Raw genomic sequence first — 27,067 nt, 5'->3', positions numbered from 1 at the left:
GTTTTTGTTTTTTATTGAACCGGCTGTTGTTTCCTGACTTTCGGCCCATGTGTACCAGACATAAGAATGGGGAAATTTGCATACCTGACATACACATTGTTGAAGACTAAAGGCCCGTACCACGATCAGATTATCAGACAAATTTTCTCTAGTTTTTTGTTGCATGCTAGTCTCATATGGAAAGTGAAGAGGTTACTTTCATACGAAAATTCTCGCACGACAGAATTCAACTTCAGAAGTGATGTCATGTGTTGAATTGTTTTGTATGTATCCTTTAGTTTCTGAGCATGCCTAGTCTTGCTCTTATGATTTTTTTTGGATGAAAACTGTACTAATTAAACACTGTACTAATAGACAAAAATCGGAAGTTGTGTTGCCGTATGATAAAAATTTTATAGCCTGCACATCCAGTTTTTGTCATACGAAAATTCGTAATCGCCTGTCGAAAGCACTATACTAATGATCCGAAAATCGGCAGATCGTTCAACGCACTAAATTTTAATTCCGATTTTCTTATTTTGTGTACGGGCCTTAAGTATGGGGAAATACGCACACTTGCCATACACATTGATATAAAAATCCCACTCTTATTCTCCTAAGGTGAAATAGCACTAAAATCAGGTTTATTATGGAACTCATTAGAAAACCTTAAAGTAGAAGTCCACCCTAACACTAAAATCCCTGCATCTACAAACATCCACGATCTAACACTAACCTATCTAGCCCTGTAAAGAAGAAATCAGTATACATACCTTTTTTGAAGCCGATCCGACTCTATCCCACGCTGAGCTGTCAGCCGCGGCGTAGGCGGATGCAGGGGCCACATCTGACAACGGAAGTCCCCATAGTAACTCTAAGGGGATCATCACTCCCCATTCATTTCACAGCTGTTGTCGGCTGTGTCCACTGCAGAGCTTCCGCTGCTAGAAACCAGATCGGATCAGCTTCAAAAAAGGTTTTCTGGTCAACAGGGTTAGACAGGGGCAGACTGGCAACTTTCAGCCCAGAGGTCAAGTATAAACCAGAGGCCCATGGTGCAGCGAATCGGCATCGCTCCCACTATCCCTCTACCCGGCCTCCTCCTGACCCCATTCCAGTACTCTCTTCTCACCGGCTGAATCCGGGTTCCCAACCTGGCCAGCAGGGGGCAGTTGGGGGGGGGGGGGGGGACTGGGACAGCTCGGTTGGGGCTGGCCAAGGGAGGAGTGTCTCAAGTGGGGTATGGAATCGGCCTCTGGTCAGACACAGTTTACACCATCCATGCTGGGGGGGGGGGGGGTGTTGGAGGCCTGCGCTCTGTCCTCGTCTTCACCCCACACTCAGTAGGTCAGTGGTGACTTTTTACTTCTCTTCACAAGGAATACTTTTGGCATGACTGTGGCAGAAGCGGTGTAGCCTTTTTACAGGACATCAGAGCGGCCCGTGGGGCAATTGCCCCCCTGCCCCCTGGCCCAGTCCTCCCCTGGGGTTAGATAGGTTAGTGATAGATCGTGGGTGTCTATAGATGCAGGAATTTTAGTTTTAGGGTGGGCTTACACTTTAACTATTAATGCACAAAGATGCCAAAGAAACAGACAGGCTATTACATCACTATGGCATAGACAAGCCATTCCTGACAATATCACATTTTTTTTTATAGACTAACATGTAACTGTTATATTTTATCAAATAATCTAGGAACACTATTGGGCTTATCCAATAAAGAGTGCTGACAATTATCTGACCCTGCCGGACGAATTCAGTAGACAATGAGGATTTGTAAGCCTCCCTGCTTCCTCCAATCCAGCTGCCCATCTTGATCTGACTCTCCACTGCCCTTTGTTCCTCCACTCCTGGTCCCTTCCACACCAGTCCATGTGTCTTCCCCCCATGCCAACCTCAATCCTAGTCAAATATTTACCCAATATGTAAGAACTAAATTGCCCTTAGGGGCAATAATTACCTTTAGGCTCTGTCACAACTGAGCGTACTAGAAACCCGGGCAGAATCGCAGAATTCTGCCCACGATTCCAGAATCGTGGCAAAACGCGGGACGCGTTTGCAATGCCATTAATTTTTAACAGCAACCCAAACATGGTGCGATTTTGCTGCAATTGTCAAGCGAAAAAATGCCCTAAAATCACAGCAAAAATCATATCGTCAAATGCTGCTGGCTCTGCGCCAAACGTTGGTACCTTTGTAAATATATATATATTTTTTTTCCCAAAATTTCAAGACTGAAAAAAGCCTACTTAGCTTCCCATTCTCTGTAATGTTTAGGAGTGGGCTGGGGATGTTTACCATATTCAACCCTGATTATACTGTGCTGACAGGTCTCATTATTAGTAGTAAACTAGATCTGTACACTGCCTGTTCTAACAAAGGGTTACAAATCTAGAAGCTGACCTTCTGCATTGTAGAATAATGAGAGGAAACTCAGTGTGTCCCTCTTGGCCAGTGGGGACAGGATCACTGTGAAATTGTTCAGAGTAGCTCTAAGCCTGCCCAGAGGTCTGCTTCAAACATCCAAAAGGTAGGAAATATTTTTTTTTTGTTTGTAGGTATGCTGTGTGACTGGGAACACATAACAAACATGTAGCGCATTTTTTTTCAAATTTGACTGCAAAAGTGGAAATACACTTTAAGATCATGTGATGTACCTTGAAGTCTTGTTACTCATAACAGTTTTATTGTTCTTGTTCTCTATATTTAAAAAAAAAATAACATTTTTATAATGTTAAAATAAAAAAGTGTTGTGGGTAGGTGCGTGCCCAGTGCCATGAATATTACAAAGTCCAGTGATGAGGTCCTCTACATTGCATTATATACAGCGCAGAATGAACAAATGAACAAATATTTGAACAGCCAAGCTGCAAATGAGTGACACCTTTGTCATGGATTTGTACATGGGGTAGACACAAACTGCTGTGGGGAAATCTCACCAATAGAATTTTGTAAGGACATCCCTAAGAAGCTGGCAGGTCCTAAATGTTTGTAGTGGAGTCAACTTTTAGGAAGAAATTAGAAAAACGCATTAAGGGGGGTCTTTACTATTTTTGGAGCAGACAGAATCTGGAGCAACTGTGCATGGCATCCAATCACCTTCTAGCTTCAGTTTGTTCAGTTAAGCTTTAAAAATAAAAGCTAGAAGCTGATTGGTCGCCATGCCCAGCTGCTCTAGATTCTGTCTGCTCCAATCTTAGTAAATTCCCTTTTAAATATATTATATAGGAGCAGATATTAAGGGGAATTTATTAAGACTGGACCAGACTGAATCGGAAGCAGCTGTGCATGGCAACCAATTAGCATTTATCTTTCATTTTCAAAGCTTAACTGAATAAGCTGAAGATAAAAGCTGATTGATTACTATGTGCAGCTGCTCCAGATTCTGTCAGCTCCAGTTTTAGTAAATTCCCTTCTACATATATACCGTAATATAAGATCAGAGATGTTCCCACTGTCAAATGATGGGCAAGAGTAAATTACATCATCATGGGGGCAGCTGAACACGGCAACAAATTAGCTTTATCTTGTATTTACAAAGCTTAAAGCAGTATTAAACTAAAAAGCAAACACTTATATTGTAGTTTACCAATTCTTAAATGTGGTGGCTACATTGGTTTTCTTTTTTAGACTTTCTTTTATTTTTACTTGGTGATCCTGCTAGTAAGTCTGCTGTTTTTCAACAGAACAAGCTGTCTTTCAGATGTAGCAGTTCAAAGGCTGAAACAATAATTTACCACTGACAGGTGGGCTTACAATAATCTGCTTTTATCCCAAAAGGAAAACGAAAAGATGCTGTAGCTGCTTAAAAGGGGTAAGCTGGAGTTTGGCTTCAATTTGTTAGTGTATATAAATCTGCTAGTACATATAGCACTACTCTCACCTCTCACTGACAATGCTGCTTTCAAAAGGTGCCCCTGTGCTCCTTCATCCAGATACAGGAGATTTGTTACTGGCCAGATCACCAGGTGAAAACAAAGGGGAATAAAGCCCTTAAAAAAGAAAACGACTTCATCCACCATATCTAATGATTGGTAAGCTGCAATATATTACATTTTTGACTTGGATTTAATACCACTTAAACTGAACAAGCTGAAGCTAGAAGCAGTTACTACACACAGCAACTCCAGATTCTGGCTGCTCCAGTCTTAGTAAATTCCCTTCCACACATATAATATAGGATTAGATATGTTCCCACTGACAAATAATGGGCAGAGAACAATCAGAGTAAATCATCACGGGGTTTTCTTTTACATTCCTTCTGCCTTTTTTCCCCACCAGCACTAACAGGAATAAAAAACTAAAGACCAATGCTGGCTCACGTGTCATTCTGTACGGGAAGTTTATCAAACCGGGAGCAGACAAAACCTGGATCAGCTTTGCATGGCAACTAATCATCTTCTATCTTTCATTTTCAAAGCTTAACTGAACAAGCTGAAGAAAGAAGCCGATTGGTTGCTGCTCCAGATTTTCTCTGCTCCAGTTGCCCTCTTGTGCATGCAATCCATATAAACAAAAGAGGGACATACAGTACAGTATATGCATTTTCCTCTCTCCCCAGTGTGTGTGAGAGAGAAGACAAAATAAGCCTGTATACAAGTAGGTCATATCATACTCACCCATGTGGACAGAGAGTGTCCCAGGTACATAAGAAACTTTGCAGATGTCAGGTAGTCGGCACAGGATCCTACAACACCAGAGGTGAAATAATATAAGTGGAAGCACAATGCTCATATCCTATAAAATGTTCCTATATAATGATTAAATATACAATGATCCTATATATGATGATCCTATATATGATGATTCTATACAACCATTCTATATGATGATCCTATATTTGATAATCCTCAACAATGATTCTATACGTTGATCCTATGTACGATGATCCTATACAACCATTCTTTACGTTGATCCTAGGTATAATGATCCTATACAACCATTCTATACAATGAGCCTATATATGAGGATCCTATACAATCATTCTATATGACGATCCTATATACAGTGATCCTATATATGATGTTCCTTCATAAGGATTCTATACGTTGATCCTATGTAGGATGATCCTATACAACCATTCTATACGATGATCCTATACAACCATTCTATATGACGACCCTATATACAATGATATATGTTTCTTTACAATGATTCTATATGTTGATCCTATTTAGAATGATCCTATACATTCTATACGATGATCCTATATATGATGACCCTATACAACCATTCCATATGATGATCCTATATATGATGTTTCTTTACAATGATTCTATACGATGATCCTATATATATGATGATCCTATACAACCATTCTATATGACAATCATATATACAATGATCCTTGATATGATGTTACTTTACAATGATTCTATACGTTGATCCTATATATATATATATATATATATGATGATCCTAAAGGACTATACGACATTATTTACGATGATCCTATGTATGGTGATCTTATATATGATGGTCGTATACAACCATTCTTTACGATGATCTTATATACGATGATCCTATGTATATGATCCTATACAACCATTCTATATGATGATCTTATATATGATGATCCTATACAACCATTCTATAAGATGATCTTATATATGATGATCTTATACACTGATCATACAAAATGATCCAATGCACTGATCATAAACAATGATCCTATACACAATAACATACAATGTATACAATGACATATGCAGAATCCCAGAGAAAGAATACAAGTCCCCTGAACACTTACCGCAACATCCTGACCTCTTCTGCTCCATTGATGAGGACATGATGATGATTGTAATACACTAATATTATCCGATGCGATTGTTCTCTTGTCTGTGTGTCAATAGCCCATATATCAGGAAAAGGATCGAACGAAATCACTCTCTTTTTTTCTTTCCAAACTTAGCTATCACTGTAGCTGAAGTTGGAAAGTGGAAGCCTTATAGGAAGTCCTGTATGAAGGGGATCAGGACAGTGTGAAGAACCCCCTGTCCCCCCTGCCGCCTGTCACCCCTCACACCTAGATCCTCGCTCTTCTGTTTACAGCTCTCCCAGTTCTCCTTTATAGGATGTCTCCCGGCTCCTCCAACAGGCTGCTTGCACACGGCAACGGCACGGGCCAATCACAGAGCGGAGATCTGCATAGTTCCCGCCCCTTAGAGCCGACCCCGCATTGCAGACTGCGAGTATTGTCGGCGGCGATACCCTGAGGAGTCATGTGACCGGTGCCTTAGGCTGTGGAGTTCGGGTGGGTTGTAGGCTGAGGTGATAAATAAGTCCATGGCAGAAGGGAATTGGCGGGTCACCATCAGACACTTGTTCTTTTCTAGGCAGCTGAGAGGACTATGTCACCTGGAGCACAAGGTTCACTTACTTATCTCTCTGTCAGCTTCAAGTTCAAGGGTGCAGTTGGTATGGCTATGGTGAAGGTCCAATGGTGGAAGCGGGGCTCTGTGGAAGAGTAACTGAATTTGAATCACACGTGAGGTGGTGGTTTGGGTAACTTTATTCCGGTGAATGTCAGTTATCCACTTAAGCCCCGGAAGATTTTACCTCCTTCCTGACCAGGGGGTATTTTGCGATTCGGCACTGCGTGACTTTAACGGACAATTGCGTGGTCGTGCGACGCTGTACCTAAACGATTTTTTTCCCACAAACAGAGCTTTCTTTTGGTGGTATTTTATCATCTGTGCAATTTTTTTGATCACGCGCTATAAGCAAAAAAAGAGCGTCAATTTTGCAAAAATAACAATATTTCTCACATGTTTTTATATGAAATTCCCCAAAAAAAATGTAAAAATCAAAATTTTTTAACATTTTCGGCCAATTTGTTTTATGCTACATATGTTTGGTAAAAAAAATCGCAAAAAGCGTATTTTGATTGGTTTGCGCAAAAGTTATCGCGTTCACTAACAAAGGGAAAGATTTTTGTTGTTTTTTTTTAAACGCGTAATGGCGGCGATCTGCGTTTTTTTTTTCGGTACTGCGACATTGCAGCGGACAGATCGGACCCTTGACTGACAATTTTGACACTTTTGGGGTTACCAGTGACATTACTGCAGTAATCAGTGCTATACATATGCACTGTTACTGTAAAATTACACTGGCAGTGAAGGGGTTAACTTTATTTGAGAGGGAGGGGCTGTGTGTGTCCCTAGGGGCGTGATTCTAACTGTGATTGGCTGTGGCTTGAGCTGTAGGAACAATGATCAACGGTCCTACATAGTAGAACCGTATGATCATTGTTTCTACACAGGGGAGAATGACAGGCAGCTTGTTTACACTAGCCGCTTGCCTTTCTCCCCCGACGATCGCCGAGTGCCGCCGGCGGCGCGCGCTCTCTCCCCAGAGCCTCACAGGCTAGTGACGTATATCTACTTGCGGCGGTCGGCAAGTGGTTAAACAAGGGAGAAAGTACCATAAGTATTTTTTTTTTTTTATATATATAAATAAAGTTGTTTTTTTTTTCAACAAAAAAATTTGTTCGCTTGAAAGTAATAATGCATACTTGCCAACTGTCCCTTTTTTCCTGGGACATTCCCTGCAAATAGGAGCCTGTCCCAGGTAATTTATATTGTCCCTAGAAGCGCCTGTTATTCGGGCTGCCCATAAATGTTACGTAGAAGTAGTGCAGCTGAATGGGAGACTTATTCCAACTCTGCTACTGTGTGTTTGAAATTCCCTTTTTAATATCCTGTAATTCTCTCTTTACAGGCATACCTCGTTTTAAGTACACTCACTTTACATACACTCGCGAGTACGAACACAGCCTGGTCAGCTTGGCATGGCACTACTCCCAGTTTTTAACATTGGCGTTTATGGGAAATCAGGACTATAACATATCCTATTTGTGGCCGGCCAGCTTGCCTAGCTAATCTACCATGTCATAGTACTGAATCCCCTTAACATGCTCCCCAAGCTTGGTGTCCTTGTCACTTATGGTTTGGGAGCAGTGCCATGTCAAGCTGACCAAAATTTCCTATGGCGCTAGTGTATTTACATGCATTGAGAAATGAAAAAAGGTATTGCTTCACTTTAAGTACATTTTCGTTTTACATACATGCTCTGGTCCCAGGCGAGTTTAATTATGCAGAGTGGGCGGAGCTTCAGGGAAGTGGGTGTGATAAGTAATTGATAGCTGTGCTGCAAAGTGTCCCTGGAATTTTTTTTTAAATGTTGGCAACTATGATAATGGCGCCCATACACTAGACGAAAAATCATTCTAAAACCTGTCATTTGGACAGTTTGTTCATTTAAGGGCTCTTTCATACGGAGCGGACCGTATTGCTATCCGCTCCGGCACTTTTTTTTTTTACGAACACGGATGACACTTGTGTCATCCACTCCATATGTCCACATCGTATGTCCATTTGCGGATGATATACAGACATAATGTTAGTCTATGGGGATTGCGGATGTCAGCGGATGACACCGCTGACATCCGATTTTGCATCAGTTCCGTTTTTTAACGGAGGAAAAATAGGGTTCTGTTCCATTCCAAAAAATGGAACAGAACTGAAAGGACACAAATCGTATGTCAGCGGATGGTCATCCGCTGACATCCGCAATCCCATTGACAAGCATTATGTCCGTATATCACCCGCAAACGGATGGGGTGATTTACGGACATACGGAACGTCTGTGTGAAAGAGCCCTAAGGAGCACAAATCAAAAATATGTTGTGATGTTTTTGAGCCAAAAAAAATGAAGAAAAAATTTGAAAAACTACAGCCAAACGGCCTATAAATTGAAAGGTTAAAGCGGAGTTCCACCCTGAAAAACATTTTTTAGATACAAATACTCCCTGGGACAGTCAGGGCTAATGCATTTAGGCAACGATAGCCTCTGAACTGTCCTGTTTCACTTACCTTTTAGAAGAAATACTTACCTTGAAAATGTCTTGTCCAGCGTTGCCATCTCAGGTGTGGGCAGCTGAAGCTGAAGCGCACTCTTCGGTGACGTCAGAGTCCCAGAATGCCCTGCACCGGCCCTGCTCGTCACTTCCGGTGCAGGCGCGTCATTCCTGCACAGCTTCTGGGCGTTTAGCAGGGAATGACGCGCCTGCACCGGAAGTGATGAGCAGAAAAGATAAATTCGAACTCTGTGTTTTAAACCTGGGATCTTGCCAACATCCCTAATGAATATGGAACAAAGACAACCCCTGGGGATTGGGACTTTCAACGGCAAGAATCAGGACTTGAGTATGAAAATATAAATTTTATTACACATATAATAAAGATAAATTATACATAATCACATATAAAGTATATGATAAAAACAAGGTCATAGATACGTCTTGGAACCAGGAGGGTCTGAGGTGTCTGGATCGGACTAGACGCGTTTCGGTCCAAATGCCTTTCTCAATGGTCCACAAAACACCAGAGCTCAGACTAGGAGCATAAAAGGTAACAATGAGTATAATACAAAAAGTAAGTATGAAGTTAAATTTAACATATATTGAGCAATGTTAACAACAATATAGCACATAATTCATTATACATAGTGTTTGTCATATTTAGATGTAACAAATAGGAAAAGGGGCAGAAAATGCCTCTATAACTACGTACCAGATATGTAAGACCTCTGTGGAATCCAGAACGTGAGACCAAAAGGATGGGCTTTGGTGAATGAAAAAAAGGCCTTCAATTGACTATGGCCGCAAAAAGTATATACTGATCAAGTCAGATCAATACAGGATAGACTTAAAACAATATGTTGATATTTATATTTGTTTCCAAAGGGAATATCAATACTTGTAAGCCAAATACACAATGGTATGGCAAATGACAGTGAGAAAGGAGCTCCACGGACAGAAAATCCCACGAGGATCTCCAGAGTCAGGTCAAAAACACACAGGTCATCTAGAAGGTTGAGAAAAAATATAGAGGAAAGATTCAATGGAGTATGTCAATCATGGAAAATAAAAGGGAAAATGAGACAGGATATTATGGGTGCAGAATACCTGTAAAATAGTAGTAGAAGTGATGAGCAGGGCCGGTGCAGGCACATTGACTCCTGGGAGCGATGGCGCTCATCTCCCAGGAGTCAATGCAAGCAGGAAGAGACGGCATGGGCCACAGCCGCATAGGGAGGAAGAGGAAGGAAGGTAAGTATATTTTCTTTAAAAACAACGTAAGTAAATCAAAAAAGAAATTTTAATTATCCAATTCTTTTTCAGGTACATTAAAGCAAGCGGATGGTGAAAAGTTGTTTTTGAGGCCGGAACTCCGCTTTAATGTGTTTCTCACCCGTTACAAACTGGAACTGTTGGTACTGCGCATATGTAACCCAGAAGAAAAAACAAATGAGAAACTGATTCATTTATGTCCATTGAACGATTTATCCTTCCAAATTCGGTCATTACATGGTGGAAATATTGTTTGCTCTCACAACCGTGTTTTTGTTTTTTTAACCACTTAAGCCCCGGAGGATTTGGCTGCTAAAGGACCAGACCCCTTTTTTCAACTTGGCACTTCGTGACTTTAACTGATAATTGCTCGGTCATGCAATGCTGTACCTAAACGAAATTTACGTCCTTTTTTTCCCACAAACAGAGCTTTCTTTTGGTGGCATTTGATCACCTCTGCGCTTTTTATTTTTTGCGATATTAATAAAAAAAGAGCGAAAATTTTGCAAAAAAATGACATTTTCAACTTTGTCTTTTAAAAAATATCCAATATACTCAATTTATGTCATTTTTTTTGGCCAAAATATATTTAGCTACATGTCTTTGACAAAAAAAAAATCAATGAGCGTATTTTTATTGGTTTGCGCAAAAGTTATAGCGTCTACAAACTATGGTGTAAATACTGAAATTTACGAAGCTTTAATTTCTGACTGCCTATCTCATTTCATGAAGTGCTAAAATGGCGGGGCAGTACAAAACCCCCCCAAACTACCACTTTTTGGAAAGTAGACATCCTAAGGAATGTTCTGAGAGGCATGTTGAGCTCATTGAATATTTTATTTTTTTGTCACAGGTGTTTGAAAAATGACTAAAAAAATTTTTTTTTTTTTTTTTTTACACAAAGTTGTCATTGAAATGATATATTGCTCACACATGCCATGGGTATATGTGTAATTACACCCCAAAATATATTCTGCTGCTTCTCCTGAGTACAGGGATACCACATATGTGAGACTTTTTGGGAGCGTAGCTGTGTACGGGAGCCGGAAAACAAATCACCACCATCAGAATTTCAAAGGGCGTACATTTTTCATTGCATTTTCTCACTACCTATAACGGTTTAGGAGGCCCTGAAATGTCAAGATACCACAAAACCCCCCCAAATGACCCCATTTTGGAAAGTAGACACCCCAAGCTGTTTGCTGAGAGGCATGGTGAGTCTATGGAATATTTTATATTTTGCCACAAGTTTCGGGAAAATTACAATTTTTTTTTTTAATTTTTTTTTTTTACACAACGTTGTCACTAAAAGATAAATTTCTCACACATGACATGGGTATATGTGGAATGACACCCCAAAATACATTCTGCCGCTTCTCCTGAGTATGGGGATGCCCCATGTGTGAGACTTTTTGGGAGCCTAGCTGTGTACAGGACCGCGAAAACCAATCAACACTCTCAGGTTTTCTAATGGCGTAAATTGTTCATGTCACCTCTGCACTACCTGTCGCAGTTTCGGAGGCCCTAAAATTCCAAGATAGCACAAAACCCCCCCAAATGACCCCATTTTGGAAAGTAGACACCCCAAGCTATTTGCTGAGAGGCATGGTGAGTCCATGGAATATTTTATATTTTGCCACAAGTTCCGGGAAATATATATATATATATATTTTTTTTTTTTTTTTACACAAAGCTGTCAGTAAATGATATATTGCTCACACATGCCATGGGTATATGTGAAATGACACCCCAAAATACATTCTGCTGCTTCTCCTGAGTACAGGGATACCCCATGTGTGAGACTTTTTTGCAGTCTAGCCGAGTACAGGACCCCGAAAACCAACCTCCACTTTCAGGCTTTCCAAAGGCGTAAATTGTTGATTTCACTCCTGACTACCTATCACAGTTTCGGAGGCCCTAAAATTCCAAGATAGCACAAAACCCCCCCAAATGACCCCATTTTGGAAAGTAGACACCCCAAGCTGTTTGCTGAGAGGCATGGTGAGTCCATGGAATATTTTATATTTTGCCACAAGTTCCGGGAAATATATATATATATATTTTTTTTTTTTTTTTTTACACAAAGTTGTCATTGAAATGATATATTGCTCACACATGCCATGGGTATATGTGTAATTACACCCCAAAATATATTCTGCTGCTTCTCCTGAGTACAGGGATACCACATATGTGAGACTTTTTGGGAGCGTAGCTGTGTACGGGAGCCGGAAAACAAATCACCACCATCAGAATTTCAAAGGGCGTACATTTTTCATTGCATTTTCTCACTACCTATAACGGTTTAGGAGGCCCTGAAATGTCAAGATACCACAAAACCCCCCCAAATGACCCCATTTTGGAAAGTAGACACCCCAAGCTGTTTGCTGAGAGGCATGGTGAGTCCATGGAATATTTTATATTTTGCCACAAGTTTCGGGAAAATTACAATTTTTTTTTTTAATTTTTTTTTTTTACACAACGTTGTCACTAAAAGATAAATTTCTCACACATGACATGGGTATATGTGGAATGACACCCCAAAATACATTCTGCCGCTTCTCCTGAGTATGGGGATGCCCCATGTGTGAGACTTTTTGGGAGCCTAGCTGTGTACAGGACCGCGAAAACCAATCAACACTCTCAGGTTTTCTAATGGCGTAAATTGTTCATGTCACCTCTGCACTACCTGTCGCAGTTTCGGAGGCCCTAAAATTCCAAGATAGCACAAAACCCCCCCAAATGACCCCATTTTGGAAAGTAGACACCCCAAGCTATTTGCTGAGAGGCATGGTGAGTCCATGGAATATTTTATATTTTGCCACAAGTTCCGGGAAATATATATATATATATATTTTTTTTTTTTTTTTACACAAAGCTGTCAGTAAATGATATATTGCTCACACATGCCATGGGTATATGTGAAATGACACCCCAAAATACATTCTGCTGCTTCTCCTGAGTACAGGGATACCCCATGTGTGAGACTTTTTTGCAGTCTAGCCGAGTACAGGACCCCGAAAACCAACCTCCACTTTCAGGCTTTCCAAAGGCGTAAATTGTTGATTTCACTCCTGACTACCTATCACAGTTTCGGAGGCCCTAAAATTCCAAGATAGCACAAAACCCCCCCAAATGACCCCATTTTGGAAAGTAGACACCCCAAGCTGTTTGCTGAGAGGCATGGTGAGTCCATGGAATATTTTATATTTTGCCACAAGTTCCGGGAAATATATATATATATATTTTTTTTTTTTTTTTTTACACAAAGCTGTCAGTAAATGATATATTGCTCACACATGCCATGTGTATATGTGAAATGACACCCCAAAATACATTCTGCTGCTTCTCCTGAGTACAGGGATACCCCATGTGTGAGACTTTTTTGCAGTCTAGCCGAGTACAGGACCCCGAAAACCAACCTCCACTTTCAGGCTTTCCAAAGGCGTAAATTGTTGATTTCACTCCTGACTACCTATCACAGTTTCGGAGGCCCTAAAATTCCAAGATAGCACAAAACCCCCCCAAATGACCCCATTTTGGAAAGTAGACACCCCAAGCTGTTTGCTGAGAGGCATGGTGAGTCCATGGAATATTTTATATTTTGCCACAAGTTCCGGGAAATATATATATATATATATATTTTTTTTTTTTTTACACAAAGCTGTCAGTAAATGATATATTGCTCACACATGCCATGGGTATATGTGAAATGACACCCCAAAATACATTCTGCTGCTTCTCCTGAGTACAGGGATACCCCATGTTTGAGACTTTTTTGCAGTCTAGCCGAGTACAGGACCCCGAAAACCAACCTCCACTTTCAGGCTTTCCAAGGGCGTAAATTGTTGATTTCACTCCTGACTACCTATCACAGTTTCGGAGGCCCTAAAATTCCAAGACAGCACAACCCCCCCCCCAAATGACCCCATTTTGGAAAGTAGACACCCTGAGCTATTTGCAGAGAGGCATGTTGAGTGTTTTGCAGATCTCACTTTTTGTCACAAAGTTTTGGAAATTGAAAAAAGAGGAAAAAAAATGCATTTTCCTGTTTTTTCTTCATTTTCCAAAAAAAATGAGAGCTGCAAAATACTCACCATGCCTCTCAGCAAATAGATTGGAGTGTCTACTTTGCAAAATTGGGTCATTTGGGGGGGTTTTGTGCTATCTTGGAATTTTAGGGCCTCCGAAACTGTGATAGGTAGTCAGGAGTGAAATCAACAATTTACGCCCTTGGAAAGCCTGAAAGTGGAGGTTTGTTTTCGGGGTCCTGTACTCGGCTAGACTGCAAAAAAGTCTCACACATGGGGTATCCCTGTACTCAGGAGAAGCAGCAGAATGTATTTTGGGGTGTCATTTCACATATACCCATGGCATGCGTGAGCATTATATCATTTACTGACAACTTTGTGTTAAAAAAAAAAAAAAAATTATTTTCCCGAAACTTGTGGCAAAAAATAAACTATTCCATGGACTCACCATGCTTCTCAGCCAATAGCTTGGAGTGTCTACTTTGCAAAATGGGGTCATTTGGGGGGGTTTTGTGCTATCTTGAAATTTCAGGGCCTCTGAAACTGTGACAGGTAGTCAGGGGTAAAATCAGCAATTTACGCCATTAGAAAACCTGAAGATGTGGATTGGTTTTCGGGGGCGCGTACACAGCTACGCTGCCAAAAAGTCTCACACATGGGGTATCCCTGTACTCAGGAGAAGCAGCAGAATGTATTTTGGGGTGTCATTTCACATATACACATGGCATGTGTGAGCAATATATCATTTAGTGACAACTTTCTGTAAAAAAACAACAAAAAAAAAAGAAATAATAATTTTCCCGACTTGTAGCAAAATATAAAATATTCCATGGACTCACCATGCCTCTCAGCAAATAGCTTTGGGTGTCTACTTTTCAAAAAGGGGTCATTTGGGGGGTGTTTGAACTGTCCCGGCATTTTATGCTCAATCTTATCCACACATCACCCACTCTTCTAACCACTTGAAAACCAAGCCTTTTCTGTGCCTTTTTGTTTACATGAAAAAATATTTTTTTTTTACTAGAAAATTACTTTGAACCCCCAAACATTATATATTTCTTTAAAGCAGAGGCCCTATAGAATAAAATGGGGGATGTTGCAAATTTTTTTGTCACACGGTATTTGCGCACAGATTTTCCAAACGCAATTTTTGCGAAAAAAATACATTTTTTTTAAATTTATTGCACAAATACACTATATAATTCCAATTTTTTTGGTAAAATTTAAAAGATGATCTTATGCCGAGTTCATAGACACCTGACATGACATGCTTTAAAAATTGCGCACGCCTGCGCAGCGGCAACAACGTACGTACATTTTTAAAAACTTTAAAAGTCTCTACAGGTTACCACTTTAGACTTACAGAGGAGGTCTACTGCAAAAATTACTGCACTCGATCTGGCGATCGCGGCGATACCTCACATGCATGCTGAAATTGCGGTTTACATATGACACTAGACCAACGCTTGCGTGTGCCATTGCGTGCAAGCACGGGGGGAAAGGGGGGGGGCTCAATTTTTTTTTTTTTTTTTTTTTTTTTTTTTTTGCTTTTTTATGTTATTTTGACACCTTTCCTTTAATTTTTTTTTTTTAAATCATTTTTATTGTTATCACAGTGAATTTAGATATCCCCTATGATAGCAATCGGTAGTGACAGGTACTCTTTTTTAAAAAAATTGGGGTCTTTTATACTCTAGATCTCTCCTCTGACCTTAATGTATCTGACCACGCCAAAATTGGTGTGATAAAATACTTTCCCAATTTCCCAATGGCCCTGTTTATTTCTGGCGAAAAAGAAGTCATGAAATGCTCGTAGCCTCCGGCATCTTAGGCCATAGAGATGATTGGAGCCATTCTAATCTTCAATTAGCTCTATGGTTAGATAACTGAACCACCGGCTGCACTCTCAGGTTAACCGGTGGGACAGGAGAGCCCGAGAAAAACCACGGAAGGCTGCGGAAGGCGGCGGTGGGGGGGGGAGACCCCTCCCACTGCATGTAAAAGCAGTCTAGCGGCCAATTACCTGCTAGGATTGCTTTTACATGTTAGCCGACCGCTGGCTGTAAAAAACGATACCAAGATGATGCCTAAATCTGCAGGCATCATCCTGGTACAACCACTCAAAGTCCAGCAACGTACCAGTACATTGCTGGTCCTTGTTTGGCATATAGGTTTTTTTTTTTTTCATGCAGCCTGTGGGCTGAACGGAAAAAAAGAGAACCTATCAGAAATCAGCACAGGAATAATGCGTAGTATTACTCATCATTAACCGCCCAAACAACCACCCACTGAATTTAATGATGGGTATACACGACACTATCCACGTATACCAAAATAGGATTTTAACTGCAGTGCTGAAATCAGAAAATCACCACAGCTGCTATCAGCAAAGGTATCCATATATGCTGAGCGCAAACACTGTTTGTGTCAGAATATATAAAATCAATGCGTGGTAGCCGACGAGTACCTGCAAGAGAAACAGGTCACAAAAGAATGAAAAAACAAACAAAGTACATTAAAAAAAAGTACATTAGGAAGAGTAGGACATATAAAATGACTGACACAACAAAAGTTTTTGGATTCTCATCATTAACCGCCCAAACAACCACCCACTGAATTTAATGATGGGTATACACGGCGCTATCCACGTATACCAAAATAAGATTTTAACTGCAGTGCTGAAATCAGAAAATCACCACAGCTGCTATCAGCAAAGGTATCCATATATGCTGAGCGCAAACGCTGTTTGTGTCAGAATATATAAAATCAATGCGTGGTAGCCGACAATTACCTGCAAGAGAAACAGGTCACAAAAGAATGAAAAAACAAACAAAGTACATTAAAAAAAAGTACATTAGGAAGAGTAGGACATATAAAATGACTGACACAACAAAAGTTTTTGGATTCTCATCATTAACCGCCCAAACAACCACCCACTGAATTTAATGATGGGTATACATGGCGCTATCCACGTATACCAAAATAAGATTTTAACTGCAGTGCTGAAATCAGAAAATCACCACAGCTGCTATCAGCAAAGGTATCCATATATGCTGAGCGCAAACGCTGTTTGTGTCAGAATATATAAAATCAATGCGTGGTAGCCGACAATTACCTGCAAGAGAAACAGGTCACAAAAGAATGAAAAAACAAACAAAGGACATTGAAAAAAGTATAGTAGGAAGGAGTAGAAGGACATATAAAATTACTGACACCACAACAGTTTTTGGATCCTTTTATTTTACTTTCTAACTGTTCCTTTATTTCTTGATTTGGGAGGGAGTGCGATCTTCTGCGATCTTCTCTTCCAGCTTGGGTCTCTCAAAATGTCGATGGACATCCAACATCCTTCGAGACCCTGTGTTTATGTGCCCTACACTGTGTCGTGCTGTACCCTACACTAATACTCCACTAGTGTATGGTAGCGCTCAAAACATTCCCCGATGCAGAGACCAGGTTGGTCAGGACATTTGGGACAATAATAACGGGTGTCACGCCTAAATCCGCGCCTGCTACAGACACGACATCGTCTTTGGGGTCGTATTTGGGTAGGGGTACTCGGGAGGGCATAAGGAAAATGCCTCTCATGCAGCCGGCTCACTGCATCTGGAAGGGGAAGTTGGGCAGGCATGCCTCCTGGGTACAGGTAGGCAAGGATGACCGCTTCCTGGAATTCCCGGAAGGGTCCAGTTCGTCCTGACGCCCTGTATAGGACAAAGGCGTTCAGCATAGCCAATTGGAAAAGGTAAACAGACACTTTTTTGTACCAGCGTCTGGCTTTACGGGCAACTAAATACGGCGCCAAAAGCTGGTCGTTAAGGTCCACCCCTCCCATGTTAAGGTTATATTCGTGGACACAGAGGGGTTTCTCCATAACGCCAGTTGCCGTAGGGATTTGGACTGTCGTGTCTGCGTGAAGGGAGGACAGAACATAAACATCCCGTGTATCCTTCCACTTCACCGCAAGTAATTTGTCCGTTTTCAAGCAGGCTCTCGCCCCCCGACTAAGACGGGAATTTACAAGCCGTTGGGGGAAGCCCCGGCGATTAGGTCGCACGGTGCCACATGCGCCAATTTGTAAATCAAGCAGGTGACTAAATAGTGGCACGCTTGTGTAAAAATTGTCCACGTACAAATGGTACCCCTTTCCGGATAAGGGTGACACCAAGTCCCAAACAATCTTACCGCTGCTCCCTATGTAGTCTGGGCAGTTCGGGGGCTCCACAGTGCTATCTTTTCCCTCATAGACACGGAAATTAACTGTATAGCCTGTGGCCCTGTCACAGAGCTTATACAACTTGACCCCGTATCTGGCACGCTTGCTGGGGAGGTACTGTTTGATAGCAAGACGGCCAGTAAATTTAATCAGGGACTCGTCAATGCAGACAACTTGTTCGGGGGTAAACAAGGCTGCAAACCGCTGATTGAAGTGGTCTATGAGGGGCCGAATTTTGTGGAGCCGATCGTATGCAGGGTCTCCCCGAGGACGACAGATTTCATTGTCGCTGAAATGCATAAATCGCAGAATTTGCTCGTATCTCCCCCTGGACATGGAGGCAGAGTACATGCGCATATGGTGAGCTGGGCTAGTGGACCAATATAGCCGCAATTCACTTTGTTTAGTTATGCCCATGTGGAGGGAAAGGCCCAGAAAGATCTTAAATTCGGAAACCGTTATAGGATTCCAGCCGAATCGTCTGGCAAGGTGCGAATTTGGGTTGGCGGCGATAAATTGTTGAGCATATAAATTTGATTGATCCACAATAGATCTGAAAAGATCTTCCGTGAAGAACAGCTCAAAAAAGTTCAGGGGCGTAAAACCAGCTGTCTCCACGTGGATTCCAGGTTGGGCGGTGAATGGGGGAAGTACTGGCGCTGTAGTATCAGTGGGTTGCCAATTGGGATATGCCAGCGCATCAGGGAGGGCACTATGGGCTCTACGGGCCTGTCTTTGAATACGCGGTGGCTGCGGGCCACTACTTGTGCTAGCCACCGCACCAGCTTCAACTGCACTTAGGGGACTCGCCACGTCACCAGGTCTTACTGCAGTGCTGGTTGTACTAGGTCCAGGTTGTACTAGGCCGCTGGCGCTTGCCAGGTCGCCAGAAGGATGAGCGGCACTAGTACCCACACTCTGCTCCATACGAGCACCCTGCGATTCCTGCATTTCAACAACACCAGAATGGGGTCGGGTACGCCTGGGTCTAACAGGGACCCATCTGTCGTCGGAGCTGTCTGTCAGGGAGCCGCTGCTGTCATCTGGTTCGTATACTGACCCTGATTCTGCCGGTGAGGCTTCCCCATCGCTCTCACCTGACATGGACATTATACTGTAAATAGCTTCATCACTGTACGAACGTTTAGACATTTTGGTAACTAAATTTACCCGTACAGTGATGCGACTCACAGGTAATAAAAGCACCTGGTTGTCGAAGACTATTTCAAGCGCTACCAAAAAAACTGCTAATGCTAGCAGGGATCAGGCCTGACTCTGCTAACACAGCGGTTTTGTGTCTTGTGTTTTTTGTAAGTGACAGTAATCTATTGATTACTACACTTACCTGGGTGAAAGGGTTAAACGCAGGTGCTGGCCGGATTCAGTGCTGATCGTGCAAACACCGCGTTTTGGGAACCCTAAACTATGGGGGCGCTAGTATAGCTCTGATCAGATCAGATATTGATCTGTTCAAACACTATACTAGAAATGGAAGTGTAGGTGCGTGCGTGCGTGTGTGGTAATCAAGGGGTTACTTCTAAACTATGCGCCGGGGATCTAGGGGGGGGGTGGCGGGGACCCTAAACCTCCTTTGGGAAAGAAACTAGCTAGCTAGAGCAACCTCAAGTCACAATGACACCAATACAAAAATACAGTAAAAACAGTATATTATGTGTGTATTAGTGCTAATGTGACAGAGGGTGTAGGGGTTAACGGGATGTGATCAGGGGGGGATCAGGGGTTTAAATCTTTATTGGAAGGGACTGGCGGGTATCCTAAGGATAAAAGGAACGGTGGCAAGCGCTAAACCTGGTCACAAGTCACACTTATACGGGTATATAGAAAATGCTATATACTGTATACAGTGTGCGTTGTGGCAGGGGGTGTAGGGGTGATCAGGGGGGGATCAGGGGATTAAATCTTTATTGGGCGGGTGGCGGGGACCCTAAACCTCCTTGGGACACAAACTTAGTCGCCTGCGCTAATTCTGATCACAATCACACTAATACAAAAATACAAAAACACAGTATATTACGTTTGTATTAGTGCTGATGTGACAGAGGGTGTAGGGGTTAACTAGCGGTGATCAGGGGGGGGTCAGGGGAGATCAGGGGCTCAAATCTTTATTAGGGGGGGGTGGCGGGTAATTCAAGTGGAAAAAAGGGGGTCGCAAGCGCTAGACCTGACCACAAATCACACTTATACGGGTATATAGCAAAATGCTATATACTGTATACGGTGTGTGTTATGGCAGGGGGTGTAGGGGTGATCAGGGGGGGGTCAGGGGCTTAAATCTTTATTGGGCGGGTGGCGGGGACCCTAAACCTTCTTGGGACAGAAACTTAGTCGCCTGCGCTAATTCTGATCACAATGACACTAATACAAAAATACAATAACACCGTATATTGCGTTTGTATTAGTGCTGATGTGACAGAGGGTGTAGGGGTTAACGGCGGTGATCAGGGGGGGTCAGGGGAGATCAGTGGGTTAAATCTTTATTAGGGGGGGGTGGGGGGTAATTTGAGTGGAAAAGGGGGGGTCGCAAGGGCTACACCTGTTCACAAATCACACTTATACAGGTATATAGGTATATGCTATATGCTGTATATAGTGTGTGTTGTGTCAGGTGCTGTAGGGGTTAATTGGGGGGGCGATCGGGGGTGAAATGTGCCTATCTAACTGTGTATGTACGTGCTTGGTGCTGTACTTACAATTAGATGTGCTCTCCTCTCACGCTGGATCCAAAAAGACCGTTGGGAGGGGAGGGCACATCTCCTCTAAGCCTGTGTTTACATTTCACAGGCTTAGAGGGAGATCTGATTGGGCAGGACCGATCAACAGGTCCAGACCAAAAATGATTGGCCTGGACCTGATGACTGATCGGTTCTGAACCCAATCGAGTCATCGGCGGGACCGCGGGTGCGCGCGCGCGCGCACCAGAGCGGCGAAGGCTAGTGACGTACCGCTACGTCACTCTGCCTGGCCGGGGCTGACCGCCGCAGTATATAGTCGTGCGACGGTCAGCAACCGGTTAAAACGCGTTTGAACGATTTTTCAACTGGTGTATGGTTAGCATAAGTCTGCGTTCACTCCCAAGCAGAGTAATTTTCAGGTGCTTTTATTTGAGCATTTTTGTGTGCAATTTTTACGTGTGTATGTATGTGTATGATTAACTGCATTCAAATGTAACATTTTCTCTCTTTTTTTTTTTTTTTTTTTATGGTTTTGAGCACATGACGGAATTTTACACCTTTAACCTCTTTAGTACCCCCCTATAGCCAAAAGACAGCTACACAGCGCAGTACTATAGTTCTGGGAAGCCCTCCATAGACATCAGTGCAGCCTCATCAGCGCACATCAGTGAAGGAGAAAAATTACTTATTTACAAAATGTTATAACTAACTAATAACTTTTTTTCCCAAAACTTTCTGAATTTTTTAGTTTGTTTAGCAGAAAATAAAAAATCCAGTGATGATTAAATACCACCAAAAGAAACCTTTATTTGTATGTACAAAATAATAAAAATTTCATATGGGTACAGTGTTGCATGACCACGCAATTGTCATTCAAATTGTGACAGCACTGAAAGCTAAAAATTGGCTTGGGCAAGAAGGGGGTGAAAGTGCCCTGTGATGAAGTGGTTAAGCAACTGTGTGCATTGCCCCATAGACAATAATGCACTTGTGCTCAGATCTTTAGAGAAATGCTACATGGCTGCACATGAGCCCTATGGTAGGAATGGTTAATATGGAACTAAATCCACTGATTTAGGTGCTCAAGTATCAGTGGGTATTGTAGTTGATTTCCCATTGATGGCAGTGATTCTGATCTTTCTCCAGACGAAATCTCCCAGAGTGCTGCAGCCCATCAAGTCAATCACAAGCTAAAGAAAGTTCACTTGCTGGTGCCATCTTGTAGATAAAAAAAAAAGAGTCATGCAGAACCAGTAACATTACCCTCTATTACACACTCCCCCACTAAATCTCTTTGGTCCCCAAAGAGGAACAACATGTTCAACCAGTTATAAGCAATTGAATAATATTAACTATGAAGAACGCAGATTTGGACAACGCACATTGTAGTACAGCCTTAACAGTGGAACCTCCCAGCAATGGTGGACATAGGTAGATAAGTTATGTCCAATGCCCAGTGATTTGGGGTCTACCTGTCTGATGGTTTCAGGAGGTGGGCTGTCATCACCCGGCACGTAATGTGTCATGTAAGGGGTTGGCTCATCAAGAGTCCATTGGCTTGCATGGATGATTTGTTCAGAGCTCTCACCCAATGCATCCTACATTAGTCGTTTTGGGGGTCTCACTGCACATTTTCCTCTTGGTTCTAGGAACTGTAGAGGTTCATCCTCAACCTCTGGGGTCACTTCCTCATCTGGCTTTTGCTCAAAACTGATGGTCTCTGCAACTTGTAATTTAGCTGAGTCTTTAGGCCTCCTCTGAAAATGCTTCAACAGACTGGAGGTCAGGTACATCAGAATTTGAGGGCTTCACTTTAATGTTAGAGTTGGGTGCACTCTCTTCAATGAGGGACAGGGCCAGCTGCCATTCAAACTCTATCTTATTTTCATCTTACTCTTCACCCCTCTCTTCCTCAGTGACAATATGGGTGTCTGGAGTTGGGGGCTGAGATTGAAGCCCACTTGAATCCCTTAGGGAAGTATAGTCTGTTGGTGTTGATGTCCTAACAGCATCAGTGATAGGTAGCAAGTGATTTTGGTGCCACTTTTTTATTGGACTATTCTTTCCTTTCTGGGCAGATTCGACAAACGGGTAGCCTGGGTTGTTTTCTGCAGAATATAAAGGGCTAAAACTTCCAGTAATTTGCTATTTTATGCTTTCCTGGGATTCTAAGTTTCCTTGGACTCGGTGCCCTGGTTGCAATTCTTTTACCCTAACTCTAGAGTCTAGTTAGATTAAAGTGGTAATGGTTTTGTTATATATGCAGACATGGTAGACCACTCTTCTCAGCACCATGTTTATTCATGGATAAGTACAGAACTTCCTATGACTGCCTATCATCTCTTTAGAACTGTCTTGGCAAAATGTTATTTTCATTGTTTCATTGTATTGTGTTTTATTCTTTCAATAAAACTCCCTTTTGATTAAAGTCTGGAGTCAAAGTTCTTTTTGTTCCATCTACCTTGGGTGTCCATGGCTTGCAGGGCTTTTCCGTCAGCAGCCTCCAGATTCCTCTTCAGTCGCAGCACGTACCCCTGATAAGTAGTAGGGGACGTGTTATCAGCCGAGGTACTAAAGGCGAAGTCCACTGGTAACCTTGCCTTCATGCTAATCATCAGCAGGTAGGGGAGTTACCAGTGGCATTATTCTTCATACTGTTGTAAGCGTTCACCATGGTGGCACCTCTGTTGCTTCTTTTCAGCAGACAAAGCTTCATGCATAATCAAACGTGTGTGGCTGAACCGTTCGGGTAGAGGGTATCCTTATGGGTGATAGGGAGTCGTTCTAGACTTCTGTATCCCTAACAAATTTAACAGTTCATTAGCTTTCCCCTTAAAGTCTCTGCCCTTGTCTGAGTGTACGTGCTGGGGAAGGCCATAGAGCACAAGACATTTTTCAACAAGAACTTTGGCTACAGTAGAGGCTTGATGGTTTTTTGCTAGGAATGCTTGGGTGCACAGGAAATCAATGGACACCAACTCCATTGGCCCTTGACTCTGGCGATGCCCCCCATGGGTGCGGCTTTTTGAGGCAGGATCTTCTGCCACAACAGAAAAAGTAAACAAGTTCAGCAGTATCCCTCTAAATCAGCCCGCACACAGAGCCAGTAGAAACAGTCTCTGATTAACTTGAAAGTTCGCACTGGTCCTAAATGGTCATGCAAATCATGTAATGACTTCAACACTGTTTCCCTGTGTTTTTCAAGAAAGAACAGTTGCCCTCTATCATCTGCATGGTCCCAGTGGCCCCTTCGGTGGATCATCCAGCAGCTGTAATCGGTTCCATTCCTTATGTACTATTCAGGCATCCTTCGGGTCTTTCACTAGCAACTTCTCTGCCTGTTTGTCCCAGAGTGCCTTGCTGGTCAGATTACAGAGGGGTCCTTCTTTTGCTCTTCTTTCAGGTCTCTTATTGTCAGCCTAGGAAACCCCTCGCTCCTGGGCTGGGATATGTTGCAGTAGTACTGGGGAACACTCATGGCACTGATTTCCATGATTTCCACACAGGTAGTGCCCTGTACGTCAAGGGATTGTTGTCAGTCTTCACCACAAACTCCGACCCATACAGGTAGTCTCTTAGCTTGTTTACCACGGCCCAGTTCAGCACCAGGAACTCCAGCTTATGCGTGGGGTAGTTCTTTGCAGCTGGAGCTTGACTTTTGCTCACAAACCCCACAGGTCATAACTGTCCTTCATGCTCCTGATATAGCATGCCACTCAATCCTTCCCAACTAGTGTTTACATGTAGTTCATATGGCTTGGATTGGTTGGCGTAGGCCAGAACCAGAGTATTGGTCAATTGTTCACATTGTTTTGTCCACTGTTCACTAATAAGTTCACAGGGCTTCTGTGGACCCTCACTGGGCTTACTTGCTGGATGTGTACCAACACTGCCCTCATTATTCTCCAGTAATAGTAGGTGGGGGGGTGTGGCCTGGAGCGTGATGGGATAAGTCGCTGGTGGTGAGAGCTCTGTCTGCAACAGATCCTGTATATCTATTTTACATTGAATATCCTCTAAAATCATACTTGTTCCCTGTGATCTCCTGATCTTTTGTGGCTGATGTCCCCGCCTAAGAAAACCACCTATGCGAGCAGCCAGCTCGTGAAGTATCGCCGGCAGAACAAGGACCAGCAGGCCAAAGATGGCGCCGATCCTCATCTGAGTCAGAGCGTGCTGCGGCTGACACGATGAAAGTACTGGAGGAAATATCAGTTTGCCAAAGTACGCTCACTGCTAAAATAGAAGAAATAAAAATTAACATATCTCTTATTAGACAGGATATGTCTAAACTTTGAGATTGTGTAACCGAAGCTGAGATCCCCTTTAGCAGTGCAGAAGATATCTTGCATCCCCTGCAGCATACTACAGAGAATATTGTGACAGGAAGTCAGGTAAATCTGTGGATGTTGTCACAGACAGGAGATACACTTCTGCTTGGTTTAGACAATTCACCAATTACTATAGGGTGTCGGCTGCAAAGGCAGCAGGAAGGTGTAAAGAAGTTGAAAACCATTCAGCTGTTCGGAATGAGGAAGTTAAGGCCTCTATAATTTGTCCAAAGGAAGTCTAAGGATTGCTGCCTCCTGACGCTGTGTGAGCTGGGGAGAGGAGGACAGTCAGATGTGTGCCTCCCAACGCTGTGTGAGCATGGGAGAAGGATTGCTGCCTCCTGATGCTGTGTGAGCTGGGGAGAGGAGGACAGTCAGATGAATGCCCCCTGAAGCTGTGTGAGCATGGGGAAGACCTCCTGGAGCGATGTGCGCTGAGGAGGGTAAAAAGTGTGAAGACTTCTCAAGGTGAGAAAATGAACTATTTCTATGTGAAGATTGTGAAGAGAAAACCAATGGATGTTTTCTATGTGAAAGGAAAGTCCAATGAACATGTGCTGTGTGAAGAGAAAAGGGACATTCTCTATGTGAAGAGATAATAAATGGACTATTGATAGTCTGCTGTATGATCAGCCAAGTCTGCCCAACAGTAGGTTGGGGACAGACTTCTTTAGATAGGTTCCTGTGTGTGAGAAGGTAGCCACCCACAGTGGCAAGGACTTATTTTGTGTTTTATTTTATTTTGGATGTTTTTGACGCTTGCAGTCTGGTGAAGAAAATTGCACGAATAAACCAAACTGTTGTTTGCAACCACTTCTCGGCTATCTCCTTGCGTAACGAACCCCCCCAAGGGGTCATCCACACCCGCCACCGAGCTAATCCCTCACAATATACAGCGCCAAATACAGCAACTTCACTCTAAACAAGATGATATGGAAAATTTCCTCAGTAGATGCAACTTGAGATTTATTGAGCTTCTTGAGAAATCCTAGCGATCCTTTCCAGCAGGGTTTCTTGAAGATCTCCTCACTAAAGCATACAGGCAAGAGGACTTTTCTGTGATGTTTGCCATGGAGCAGGCACATCGCATTCCTGCACGACCCCCTCCTTCAGGGGCACCTGCCCGTACACTCATCGCAAAGTTCCTTCATTTTCATTTCGCCTCTCCAGTGAAAAGGTAACATCCCTTCCCAGAATGGCCACATGGCAGTGTTCCCTGACTTCTCTAACAAGGTTCAGCCTCAAAGATCCCACTTCCAGGAGGTCAAGAAGTGCCTACGTGCCCTTTATTTGAAGTACGCCATGCTGTATCGTGTGGGTGGAGGAAGATGGTCTAGTTTAGTTTTTTGAGGACCCTGACTTCACATCGGAATGGCTAGATCGCCGGAACCATCCTGCCTGATCTATCTTCTCTGTTAGGTGGCTTGTGAGTACTTTTCCTTTGGGCGTTTGTACTCCCCTTGGCTAAAAGGTTCTGGACCACAGCACACCATACAACCCGTATGCTGGACTTTGGTCTCCTTTGTGGACCCGAGGCTTCAAAATACCTCGGGTGCGTAACCTGCATTATCTAAGTACAATGCCAAGAGGTTTCTTAACTCCCCTGGGGATAAAATATGGGAAGGTTACTTCCAGTTGTTTCTACTGCCTGTAGGCAAGCTCCCCTATCGACACTACCAAGAACT

At 42.7% G+C, this 27,067-nt stretch overlaps 1 protein-coding gene across 1 annotated transcript in view; it reads right to left on the bottom strand.

Annotated features, from left to right (window-relative positions):
- SLC40A1 (solute carrier family 40 member 1) overlaps positions 1-6,045 on the bottom strand; it is a 75,593-nt gene extending 69,548 nt beyond the window's left edge. The window contains exons 1-2 of the mRNA XM_082262020.1: positions 5,732-6,045; positions 4,602-4,669 (exon numbers count right to left, since the gene is read on the bottom strand). Coding sequence (XP_082118146.1) covers positions 4,602-4,669; positions 5,732-5,771 — 108 coding nt within the window. The 5' untranslated portion in view covers positions 5,772-6,045. The remainder of the gene's footprint in view (positions 1-4,601; positions 4,670-5,731) is intronic.
- Positions 6,046-27,067: the final 21,022 nt, after the last annotated feature.

The sequence above is a fragment of the Pelophylax lessonae genome, assembly GCF_965119305.1.
Source record: "Pelophylax lessonae genome assembly, chromosome: 6".
Classification (NCBI taxonomy): domain Eukaryota; kingdom Metazoa; phylum Chordata; class Amphibia; order Anura; family Ranidae; genus Pelophylax; species Pelophylax lessonae.
This window is presented reverse-complemented; position numbering and strand designations above follow the sequence as displayed.